Raw genomic sequence first — 13,245 nt, 5'->3', positions numbered from 1 at the left:
TTCCCCCCCAGTCTGTGGCTTATCTTTTCATTTTCTTAATGTCCCTTGGAAGGAGTTTGGGAAGGGAAGTAATATGACCAGATTTGCACACACATACAGCTGCCCTACCTGCTATGTGGAGAATGGACTGCAGGGGTCAGGACTGGATTGGGGCATCCTGTTAGGAGGCTGTTGTGTGATCCAAGTGAGAGATGATGGTGTTTTGGATGGGGAGGTGACAGAAGAGATGGATAAAAGCAGCTCCATACAGGGGGTGTATAGAAGGTAGGACTGAGATGGCATGCACTCCACATACAGATTTTCAACAGGGGAACAGAAAGGAGGCCTCCCCAAACTCATCCACAGAACACATTATTATTATTCTTTCTAGTAGTGAAACTCCATTCATTTGTGGGATTTACATATTTGATAATTTCGAAATGTGGGACAAGATGAATTTGAAGGTTCCCTCTAGTCCTCACAGTCTGTGGTGCCATGAACAATCCTTTATGAGGTTATTTTAACAATACTAAAATATTCTGAGGCGTGTGCCTAGGTGCATGATTACAGATTGTTTATTAGTCACACATATATATCTATAATGCCAATTTTTGATCCAAGAAAATAACTTCATGACTGAAACTGAACACAATCTATGCATGAAGATCCTTGCAGAAAGGGAGGGCAGAAACATTGTTAGCATAGAAAGTGTGAGGACGGGGATAAGGAAATTCATATTCATGTATTAACCCAATTACCAAATGTACCTTGCAAATCTGGAGCGCTGTTGGTTTAACATGGGATTTCACATAATTCTGTCCCAAGTGACACAGACAGTATTATAAATGAAAAATCCTTTCCTCAGGCTAGGATACAGAGCTCCTCTCACTTGGGCAGTACATGCGATCACAGGAGAACCTTTATTTAAGGCTGGAAATTCTATTTACTCAGGAGCCCAAACCACTGTTTTTCTGTTCTTGCAAAATAAACAAAACACCCTGGCAAAGTAGATGCAGAAAAGACCCGAGGGAATGGAAAGGAATGTGGAATCAGGTATGCAGGTCAGTGTCAACACAATAAATCAGGAGCACAGCAGTGATACATATTTTTCTTCTGATGCTAAAAAAAGGCTACATGAATCAATGAGATAAAGTGAGAGTACAGAAATTAAGATATATAATGTTTTATTTATAGATGTATTTAATGAAGTAGGTTTTGTGGTTCTGTTGTTTTATTTCAGAAAGAGACAACATAAGGGCTCAGAAGTGGATGTTATGCCTGGTAGGGGCTGCATGATGCACACATGGATCAGGGAGATGATGACATCACCTCCAAACCTGGTTGGACCTGGTGCCCTGAGCCTCTGGAGAGGCTGGACAGGGGCAAGGGGGCTTCAGACACCTGCTGTCAGGTGCATGATGCAGTAAGGTACCCCTTCTCCAGGAAGTGATGACAAATCCAGCTCAGCATGCTGCCCATTTTGGCCTCTTCTGCCTCAAGGCCTTTGCAGGTGATGTTCCCTCTTCCTGAAAGCCAGCTGCCTCCACCTATCCCCAGATCTTGTGAACTCCCCCTTCAGGTCTCAAATACATCGTCACTTCCCTTCTGTCTACACTGTCATCAGGGCAAATGGCGAATCCATTTTAGAGAGTCAAAACCTTGTACAATTTGGAAGGCCCTTTTCCAGAAATAAGAATAAAAATTATTGATTTGAAATTAGAGATCCATATAATTAGGGCCCTTTCTGGGACCCTGGAAACAAAGATCCTCTGTCCCTGGGGAGCTTCCAGTCTGGCTAGACGTGTACTGGATCCAAAGAAGGCTGGGTAGGCTGAAGTCAGAAGCACTCAGAGTCTTAGAAAACCAGAACCAGAAGATACTTTGGAGGTGTCTGATTAAATCTCCCATTTTAGAGGCAGGGAAACAGAGGCTCACAGTGGGGGAAGGGAGTTAGTCCAAGTCACACAGCTTGCTGTGGCAGATTTTGGACTAGGTTGTCTGATTCTCAGGGTCCTTAGGGACCTCTTGGAGTGCAGAGTTCATTTAGGGTGAGGAATGGCTGGCAGCTTCAGTGGTTGCAGGGATCAAAATCTGCTCCTCACCCTGACCTTGCTGGATCCAGAAAATCCTGATTTCCTACTTCACTTCATGACACATATGCGAACACTGAGATGTTTTGCGGGAGGGGGGAGAAAATAGATTCTTCCTAACAGGCTCTTTGTTTTTCTGCATGACTAAACCTGTAGCTAGGATGAACCAGAGTAAAACTATGGAGATGTAAATTCTGAATGCATTCAGTCATGTGGTCAGCAAGTATAATGAGTAAACTGAAACAGAGTTAGGCCAATCAAAACCTTTCCCTAATTTGGGAGCAGAATGACAAATCCTGTATGCACATGAGGTCCCTATTCTAATATTTCAGAGACCACCCTGAAAAGAGCTATTGGCCCAGTGCTTTCTTTTAGAAGGCCATTTGTGTGGCACCAAAAAGCAATTGCTTCCTCCATTCCTACTACCTGGAAACACAAACTTTTAAATTCATGCCAGTTCGATTGGAACAGTAGCAAATTTCATGGAGCAGCTAAAAAGAAGAGCAACAGCTGGTACATCAGGCATTAATAATATAACAAAGGAAGAAAAAAGAGAAACTTTTCATTAGTACTTTTTGATGGCAATTTATTATTTATCCCTTTGCCAGTATTCAAACAGACAGGCAGTCATAAAACATTAAAAAAGATCCTTTAAAACAGTCAGGCATCTGTTTTACCTCAGTTCCTTTTTAGAAACCTGGAAACCAGGAGCCCCGGCTTTTATACTATAGCAAGTTTGACACTTGCTATATCAAAAATACTGCTTGAGGATCACTACGTAGAAAGAGTTTTGTTTAAATTTTATGAAAGGCTGGTGAGGCAGGCAGACAATGGTTTGTAAGGCAAGATCCAATGTAAATCAGCAATGTGTGGTTTCCAACTGTTTGACTCCTCAGTTCATATTCTGAAACCAGGGCGTTGACAAAAACCCACTGTTCAGTAATTAGCATCCTGTCAAATCTTTCCAATCAAGACTAGCATGCTGCACCTGGTCCTAGTTAAAAAACGCATTGTGGGCAATTCTGATCTGACCCTCAGAGGCCCCTGCCATGCTCAGAACTGCATTCAGTGTGTACGCCATAATTACCATCCACACAAAATAAGTAGGCCTCCTTGTCTAGCAGCTCTGAGAGATTCTGCCTAATCCTAATGACCTGCCACACCATTTTAACTTCTTTGATAAATGTCTATCCTTGTGATTTAGACCTTTCCTCTCCTGCAAAGAAGGTATCTCTTCCTGGGACAGAAGACTCCTTGGAAGTAGAAACATTGTAGAAATAAAGCAAATGAAAAATGGAGAAGCAAAACCCAAAGTAAAACAGAAACCTTAACCAGCCCTATCCTCAGCAGGAGCTTGCTGGAGGAGGTGTGGGTCGAGTCCCCCCTCCCTAGCTTGTCTTGCCCTCAGCGCTCTGGGTGCTTTTGCCTTTCCAGGCACTGTCCTTGGTGTAGAGGCCATGGTCCTTGATGTAGGTGATGACAGCATCGGGGATCAGGTACTTTACGCTCTGCCCTTGGCCCAAAGCTCGCCTGATGTACGTGGCACTGATCTCATTCTGCACGGGCTCCTTGGCCAGGTGAATGTTGTGCTGGTGCATCCGTAGGATGGGAGATTCTGAGATGTACCCTTTTGGGTCGTGACCTGCCCGGCCCACGCACACCAAGCCAAACTTCTCCACTATTTCCTGGATGTGCGCATCCTTCCAGAGGTTGGGGGTCTGGAAGGTCTTCAAGACGTCTGCCCCACAGAGAAGCTTCAGCTCAGGCACAGCTGCAAAAACAAGGATGGACCCAGTAAAGTTACAGAAGGGTCACTGCCAGGAAAGACAACATCATATTCTGTTGGAAAGTCTCACAAAATGCTTTTCTTGGAATGTATCGAGAACTCTGTCTCCATGTTCATGACTTGAAAAGAAAAAGCATGTAAATGAATCTGCAGCTATTTCAGGGAATACAGTTGTAAGTAATGATTTAATCAATACACCTTTTGTTTAATATTGGAAAAGTGCCAACTAATACCAATTTTTTTTTTCCAGTGTTCTAACAGAAGTCTGTCTGTGGTTGCTTTGGACCAAGGCAGAGTGCTCTAAAGGTGGCTGTGCTGTACCTAGTACTGTGTCTTCTGATGGAGAGTAACGTTCTGAAAGCCCTGAGACCAACAAGCTGTGGGCCTTGGACAAGTCACTGCCCTATTTGAAATCCATTTCAGCCCTTGTGTTACTAGGAACTAGTACCTGGCACTTTAATATAAAAATCTCACTATAAAGATGAATTATAAAGGCTCTTTGGATAACCAAAAGGTCTCTAAGACTCCAGCTGGTGGCCTTTTCATTGCAGTTTCCAATAAAACAAAGCTCTAGAACAATGCTTAATGTGGATACTCCTTTGGAATGTGTTCTAACAGAATGCTAATTGTGATAATAAAATCATACATAACATTTATTGGGAGATTACTATGGGCACTACTACTAAGCTGTTTATGTGGATAATACCATATGCACCCCAGAACAATTTATGAGGTGAGTATTGTTGTGCCCATTTTATGGAGGGGGCAACTGAGGCAGAGACAGATAAGTGACTTGCTTGAGGTCACTCAGCTAGGCAGAGAAGTCAGGAGTCAAACCCAGGCAGCCATCCTCCAGGTGGGCAACTGCTGGGTTCTGCTGCTGCCTGCTGGTGGGAATCTGTACTTGCATTATACTGGAGAAGTCCTTCCTAGAGACCCAGACTGATTTTCCTGGCACTATCTGTGTCCCTCTTGGTGAGCTAATCAGCAAAGGAAATCCACGTCTGTGCTAGAAACAAGCTGCAGGGTCTCTGATTCTTCCAGAAGCTGATTGCAGCTTCAGCAGATGGCAAAGACTGGGGTCCCAGAGCACTGGCACCTGTCAGTCGCACAAAGTCTCAGTAAGTAGAGGCTCCAGGGCTACCATACTGGGGAAAAACTTGGTGTAAATGGTCAGTTTGGGATCCTCTAAGGTGGAACCTTTGAAGGAATCCAAACGTGGACCAGAGAGATGAGTTCACACAAAAGCACTGGAGTGACTGTGGATTGGAAAGGGAGAGACTGGAGGTGTCATGGAGAAGTCTGAGTCCTGGCCTCAACTGGGCACAGGCTGCTGTGCGGCTGGAGCCAAGCCCTTTCTTTCTCTGGGTCTCAGTGTCCATGAGATGATGAGCTCTGGACTCATTTAAAGCAACATATTCAATCACAGAAACACACTTTTCAGATGCTCTAGCGGCATAATACTGGTCTAGTAAGTGATATTCAAACATTCCTTCATTCACGCATGTATGAACTCTTAGCGGTTACAAACTAAGACTCTAGATCCAGACACCTTAGATCCAAATTCTGGTTCTGCCATTCGATACCCCTCATGCGATCTCAACTTTAAAATCAGGATATTACGCTTCATTTATTCATTCACTTATCCATTTACTCATTTATCTACCACTCTATTCATAGAAACACCCACTCAACATTTATGAATTATCTCCCAGTGTCTGGCCTTTTTAAACCAATAAAATTACATTTAACAATTATTCGGTAACACACTTTTCACTAATTTGGGCTGGTCCCATTGCTTACAACATAATGTGTATTTGAACTGTTCTGCATCTGTGAAGTTTTACTCCAATTTCTTATCTATCCGACCAGTGTAGTACAAAGAACTACGTTTGGTCTTTCAAACAATTAGGTAGTTTTATGTGATCTTCCTATGGGGAAGGTACTATGATGTGCATTTCATTCCAAGTTCTGCTGGGGCCTGGGACACATCCCCTCTCTTCCTACAGGTCAGAGAACAGAGAAGATACCACCTTCTTTTTCCAATAGATTTTTTTTGTGGGGACAGTTTCTGCATGTCAGGTTCAATATTTGGTACTGTTTGATTCATTAACAATGACAGTAAGGAATACTATTCACTTTGAGCCTTGCCTAGAAGGAACAAGTGCCCACACCTCCCCTGCCCCCCAAATCAAAGGCATATCTGTGAGGCTGGCGGTGCCTGTTATTCCATGATGACAATACCATGTGATAGATCACTTCTCAGGCAACATGGGCCGCAGACCTCCAACTCCTGGCAGTCCTGTCTTCAGGGCTCACAAAGGCATTCACACATCTCTTCCAAATCCATTTACAACAAGGTTACTAAAGTTTTAGACTGAGTGATTCTATCCAAGTCCCAAGTATGTAACTCCAGGGTGTAGCATAAAGAAAATCAATATGATTTCTCCTAACAGTGATACAGATACATAAACAAACAGGATGTCCGTGGGCATTTTGGGGGCAGTGTGCTCTACCTTTGAGTAGCTAAGGGCTTTGAAAGGCAGATAAAGCTGAAATTTACATAGACTGTGAGGGAAGTGCCACTAGGATCTTTGAAAGTTTGGTTGTCCTAAGTCTGTGAGATCAAAGAATACCAATCTTGAGGTCAGTCAGCTCTGGGTTCAAGTTTAAATCTGCTGGTACCCTCAGGAAAATTACTTAGCCTATGTGCCTATTTCTTCAGCCATAAAATGGGGATAGTAAAGCTTTCTTTGGAAGTTATGGGAATTGAGCGATGGAGAGAATGCAATGTAAATTTCCTGTCTGGCGCAGCATGTGAACACTGCCACCGACAGCGATGTCTGTCATGGTACCTCACAGACACACTTAGAAATGTGGGACTTCTGGGTCTAAACAGGACAAGAGAGATGAAGCATCTGACAGGCAGCACCTAAATTTACCATACAAGGCCACCTTGGAACATTCAGTATAAAACGGAAACAGATAAAGGGCTTGCTCTGTTGGGAGAGGGAATCCTCTGAATGTGGCCGAGCTGTGCTCAGTTCCATCAGCCATGGGCGGGGGCCACCTTCACAAAAGACAGACAGAGTCAGCTGTGAAAGAAATGGAGGGATCATCCATCCCAAAGTGTCACACCCAAGCAGCCCAGAATGTAGCAATCCATATGACTCTGGGTGAGCCCAAGGAGGCCTGCAAATCACAGGAGTGATGGGCAAAGCAAGGCTCTGGCAGCCAGAAATTGCTGAGCTCATCATGTAATTTGCAACCCCAGAGTATAACAGCACACCAATAGAATACACAACACACAAAATGGTCCTTTAGAAATATGTCACTAGTAACACACATGCCATCTCATCAAAAGCCAAACTTATGCTGAGAAAAATTCTACCTTCCTGTTTTTAATTGCTCTACATTTTACCCCAATTACAAACATCAAACTGTGTTCACTATGGAACATATGGAAAATATGCAAGTACTTAAAGCAGAAATAATAACAACAATAATTCTGCTTTCAATAAAACACCATAAGTTTTTAGTGTATTTCCTTAGTCTTTTCTATTTAGACATGCAAACAGATGTGAAAGTATAGTCATATTTTTATATACTTGAGATTATATGCAGTATTGTATCCTGATTTTTCCCACTTCCTTCATAAGTGTTTCTCCACACCATCAAAACCTTTTATGTAGTTTCTTTATCCTATGTATACAGTAAAACTTTCGTATACTTTCCTTTACATTTAAACATTGAGATTGCTTTCACTTCCTGCCATTGTAAAAACTGTTGTGATAAACATCTTTCTGCATAAATAATTGTCCCAATCTCTAATTATTCCCTTAGCCAGATTCCTAGAATGGGAATTTATCAAGCAGAGTGCAAGGATTTTTAAAGTCCCTGATATATTTTGGTAAACTGAAAAACAGTTTTCATTTCATGTAAACTTCCTTTTTTAAAAAAATAGTTACTTTAGAATAGAACAAGATGAGTGGGATTTAGGGTCTGAAAAGAGAGAAAGAGGCCCTCAACAATACAGGGCCAAGCAGAGTAAGTTGGTAGCCCCTAGAAAAATGAATCTGGAAAGAACCTGGGGTGGGCTTTGGCAGAGGGAGAGAGCTCATGTTAATGAGAGCAGTGGGGGCTGGTTCCACAGGGAAGGTGAATTCTGAACTGGGCCTCACAGACAGGTTTTCAATAGGGGAACAAAGAATTAAGAGGAAGGAGGGGCAGGCCAGGCAAAAAGCTGAGACAGGGATTCTGGAAGCATACGCAGAGAAGCGAAGTGTGAGAGGATGGGAGCCTCAGTGTGTTGTCCCTCCTGAGTCACTCTGGCTGCCCCTGCCTCTCACTGGAGGCTCCAGTCTGCCCCAGTGGCATGGAGTGCCTCACACTTACGCCATCTCCCACCCTTGTGCTTTCCTTGGCCTGCCTCTTGGCCCAGAAATGTCTCCAACCTCAATAATCCAGTCATCCTACAAGTCTCAGTGCAGGTGCCCCCTCTTCCATGCAGCCTTCCTAATTCACGCCTGGACTCACCTCCATTCATACCCTGTCTCCAGCTTGGGATGGGGGCTGGGGCTGGCTGTCTCTGTTCTCAGCCTGAGCCCAGACTCTCTTCCAGTGAGGTGCTCAGAAAGTGTCTGTAGAATCCTTTAAAGAATGCCTGCTGAGTCAGAGATGATGCAGAAAGAAGGGAGAGGCTGATAATGAATACTGGGCACTGTGCTTATGGGGGATGGGTGGGAAGGAGCCCATGCAGGTAACGGAGAGGACAGGCAGACAGAGAGACCAGAGGAATGCAATAAACATTATATGAGATGATTATATAGGAGGTACTGTAACTCCTTCTTAGATTCTTACTCTCATGCACAGTCCCCCAGACTGGCTGTAAAGCAAATCCTCAGAGTGCTTATTAAATATCCAGATTCCTGGGCCCTACTCCCACTCAGAAGGTCTGGGAAGACACCTGGGAATTAGTGCTTTTAACAAGCTGCACAGGGGATACTGCTGTGAGTGATCCTTTGGCCAGCATTTGGGGACTGTTGCATGGCACCTTTAGGGCCTGGTAGCATTTCCAAGTCTTTTTAGAAGAGTGTTTCCCAATCTTGCTCTAGGAAGCGCTAGTTCTGAAAAATACTAACAGATATTGAACAAAGAGTTCCATACTTAAAAAAGTGGTAAGAATGACTGCAAGGTATTTCTCTTTCTTGTAGAATCACAATGGCCATGGACATAGTAAAGGCTCTAAAAAGTCCTGCAGTAAAGAAACCACATTAGGTGTGCTAAACCTCGGCATTCCTAAACTCTTCTAATCTGGAAGCAGTGTTCCACCAACCAAAGTCTGGAGACCCTGCCATAGGAAATTCTGCAGATGACCTGCTGGAATCTGCACGCCCACCGCTGCATGGTGCTCCTGCTTATTTGCATGAGAGCGTTATGCATTTTGCCCCTGACACCAGGGCAGCTCACACGGTGAAATCACAGCCAACAAGGTTTAATCAAACACCAGGAAATGACAACACTTCCTGGCTTACACGTCTAGGCTTACAAATTAAGAGGATAATCCAAACCAACTTTAAATTCCCTTAAAAATAGGTTTCCTCTATTGAGTGAACCATTGAGTAATTCTGCTATAAATAAAGTCTTAGTCTCTTTGTTCAAGTTTTATAATGGCATATTTTACATTCAAAAAGGCTAGGGCTTTTAAAAGAAACCCAGCAGCACTCATCAGTTTATCCCTGCGTGACCCTGACTATAATCCATGTCATTAGAACAAGTCACAAGGGTAGGTAAACTTCTTTGGGGCAAAAAATCCCAAATTAGCAGAGCAATTTACAGGGGGTGGTGGCAGATTGTCTAATCTGAACTTCAACCTCGGAAGTGTCATCCCAACCAGGCAGGTCTTCAATTCCTTATCTGTGCTCAGAGGGTTGGACTCAAGTTCTCTGCAGCTGGGACCACCCCTATCCGCTTCAATTCTCACAGAATCCCTGACATCTCATTCTCCTACAGACAAGAGGGTCGGCACCCACCTGCAGGGGTTGGGGAGAGTGCTTTGCCATGGTCTGGGCCTTCCATCTGGGGTGGAGATCTGAGTAGTTCGCTGTGATGATGCCTGCGTTGTAAACATATGGGCTCAGGGTATGTCTGTCCTCCAGCCCTCAAAACCACCCAGGGATTTTCAGATTTTGTCTCAACCTGCTTTTATATACTTTAGTTCACTCATTCCACAAATAACTGTCGAGGGCCTACTCTGTGGCAGGCATTGCCAGGTGCTGGGACAGAAAGCCATGTGGGTCTTCACGGAGAGTCCTGTCCAAGACAGTCCACTACTTTCCATGTGACATGGGTGAAGGCAGGGAAATTAGTACATTTCTACTCTTTTAACATTTTCTTCAATATTTCTCAAAAAAAAAAAAAAAGAAGGAGTCACTGTTGAGTAGGGGTTAAAGACATGCCTATTAGAATCAGACAGACTTGAATTCAAGACACATTTTCATTTGAGAAGCAGGGATAACAACACCTGCTTTTAGGCTCTTGTGAAGGTGAAGGAGACACACACATTTTGAAGCACTGGCACAGTGCATGGCCCACAGCTAGCTCCCAGAAAAGCTGCCTGCTCTCATTAGGAACTAGTACTTTAGAAGGCAATAGGGTGACGGCCAAGAGCCAGGGCTTGCAGCCAGATGGCCTGGGTTGAATCTCAGCTCCTCCACCAGCTGGCTGTGTGACCCTGGGTGGGTGATTTCAAGTCTCTGTGGATGGTGCTGCATCTGCCAGTGAGGAATTATGACAGTGCCCACCTCTGATGGGTGGTTATGAAGATTAAAGGGGTTAATACACACGAAGTGCACTGGGCATTTCAAATATGATTAGACTTTCACAAATTTGGCATGCCTGCCTTCTTTAGCAATCAAACTTCTGCAAATCATGAGATACCTATATATGCTTTTGTCAAACACAGGCAATCATTATACACCCCTTCTTGCATCAATTTGATCTGCCAACTTCCACTTCCTGTATTATGCATTTATACTAGAGCTGTATTTAGGGGGCAGTAGTGCCTGGTGGGAAAAGCATATGCTTTTTAGCCAGAGTGGGTGGGTTTAAGTTCAGGCTTTTTTGCTTGAATGACCCTGACACCCTGTAGTGTTGATACTCTCAGAGCCACGTGGACCTCATCTGTAAACTGGTCATGAAAGTTAATGCTGGTCTTATCTACACTGAGTATCACAAGATCATGAATGAAGAAGTGCTTCTACCTTGCCAAACACTGGGGAAGTGGCCTGCAGCTGAATATCATTGGGAGGGGGCACAGTGTTAAGTTCTAGAATTAGACTGGGTTGGAATTCTGGCTCTAACTAGTAGCTCTGGAGTTTCAGTGTCTCTAGTTTCTTTATCTAGAGAATGAGGGATCACGACAGAACCTACCCCAGAGAGCTTTTGTGAGGATTAATTGAAATGTTTAGCACCAGCCCATACAGAAAAAGAGCCCAATAAATGTTAACTGTTATTATCATTACTCTTAGTCTATCTTCCCACCAGACTGTGAACAGGGACACCACTGATTCATCTTATATTCCTAGTACCCATGAAAATGCTCCTGAGGTCTGCTAAATTCAGGAATGATGGAAGGAGTGGATGAATGAATACATTTAACCTGGTTCAAAGCCCTTCCAGATTATCTCAGCAGAGTCTTCTTAGAGCCTGGCTGCACTCAGTGTTTTCATTATTGTTTTACTGCTTTGATTTTGGTAAACTTTATTTCTGAGGATTCACCCTTGGATTGGTATGGGCTCTCACATCAGATTGAAGTAGATCGAGTCTCACCTCCACTTTCTAACTGTAGGACTTGAAGTATTTTACAACCCTTTCTGAATCTCCACATCCTCACGTATAAAATAGGGCTAAACCCACCTACCTCTTGGAGTTGCCGAGCTTATTAGATATACATGAAAGAGCCTGGCACACATAGAGGGTGATCAGTAAAAGGTGGTGGTGTTTCTCATTTTACTTACCTTGAAGGTGCTAGTTCAGGTTGACCCTACTTTGAATATTAGCTGGATCTCTGAACTTTGTTGTGGAAATAATTACTTTCACTACAACATGCATTTGCCAGGGACTTCCACTGTGCCTCCATGGGGCATGACCATTACTGCTTCTTGCTGCCTGCCTGAGTGGTACCTTGGGCCTGTGCACTGACCCTGGGGGCATGTTCTTGGTGTCCTCAGCAGCCCCACTGGTCTTCAGGAAAGATTGGAGGGTAGCTGTGGCAGGTGTAAAGCCAGCCACATCATGCTCCCAGCCTGTAGATCCCTGTTTTTGAAGATGGCCATAAGCATGACTTCAGAGCTCCACAGATGGGAGCTCTACGTCCTGTTTATTTGTGTGTGACTGTGATTAACGTAGCCTCTCTGAGCCTCAGTTTCTTTATCTGTAAAATGAGGACAACACAAGATCACGTTTGCAAAGGGATGCATGAAAGGGTGATGACGATGATGGATTACATCAAGTGGCATGTGACTAAGGCCTTGCCCACAACACAAGGAAAAGGTGAGTGACATATGTTATCAAGTGTCCTAAAGGCATGGAAGTTGACCTAGATTTAAAAAATTAGAATAAAAAGAAACAATCTTATAGGGAAAGAAGGAATCCTTAATACGCTCCACAGTGAATTTCCATTATAGCGATGTTTGTTACTATGCCACTATGATGTAGATTCACTACGGACATTATCAAGAGGAAACTAAATGGAGCAAAGGATGGGTGGATTTCTACCATGCTTCTAAAACCACCTGACTTTACAATTATAACTGGATTTTCAGTCTTACAAATCCTCAATTTTGATACTTTTCAGAAAGTGTTAGTAATCAAACACAAATGCAGTTGGTACATTTTGGAGATGAAACTCACTCCAAATAATAATTTTAAAAATCTTAATCAGCATTTTATAAAACTGTGTTGACTGTAACAGTGATTCTCAATTTTGGTTGCACAAAATACATATGGGAACTTTTATGAAAATAGCAATGTTTAGAGCCCATCCCTGACAAATCAAAATCTCTGGGGTGGGTAGGAGGAGGTGAGCATTTGGAAAAGCTTATTAAGTGATTCCTGCAGCCAGAGTTGAGACCGCTGGTTTGGATGCATCTTGGTACTGATCATAAACTTAATTCATATGCTTGGCAGCTAAAGCTGTTGGCTAGCCATATATTAGAATAACCCCGTAGCTTTTAAAAATCCTGATGCCCCAACCCAGACCAAAGACATGCTAGTCTCTGGGGTGAGACCCAAACATGGGTACTTTTAAAAGCTGCCTGGGTGATTCCAGTGTGCAGGCCAACACCAAGAAACACAGGAATAAAGGAGATATATAAAAAAAAATTAAAA

At 43.4% G+C, this 13,245-nt stretch overlaps 1 protein-coding gene across 6 annotated transcripts in view; it reads right to left on the bottom strand.

Moving 5' to 3' along the window:
• Nucleotides 1-2,628: 2,628 nt before the first annotated feature.
• NMNAT3 (nicotinamide nucleotide adenylyltransferase 3) overlaps nucleotides 2,629-13,245 on the bottom strand; it is a 109,812-nt gene continuing 99,195 nt past the window's right edge. For 2 of the 6 annotated variants that reach the window (XM_025376143.1, XM_025376142.1), the window contains 2 exons: nucleotides 9,888-9,970; nucleotides 2,629-3,840 (listed from right to left, as the gene is read on the bottom strand). In XM_025376143.1, coding sequence (XP_025231928.1) covers nucleotides 3,458-3,840; nucleotides 9,888-9,970 — 466 coding nt within the window. In that variant the 3' untranslated portion in view covers nucleotides 2,629-3,457. Of the gene's footprint in view, nucleotides 3,841-9,887; nucleotides 9,971-11,873; nucleotides 12,290-13,245 lie in introns of all 6 variants that reach the window. The other 4 variants (XM_025376144.1, XM_025376145.1, XM_025376148.1 and 1 more) reach the window with 3 other exon arrangements.

The sequence above is a fragment of the Theropithecus gelada genome, chromosome 2 (assembly GCF_003255815.1).
Source record: "Theropithecus gelada isolate Dixy chromosome 2, Tgel_1.0, whole genome shotgun sequence".
In the NCBI taxonomy this organism is placed as follows: Eukaryota; Metazoa; Chordata; class Mammalia; order Primates; family Cercopithecidae; genus Theropithecus; species Theropithecus gelada.
Note: the sequence above shows the minus strand (reverse complement) of the source record. Positions and strands in the feature narration are given on the sequence as shown.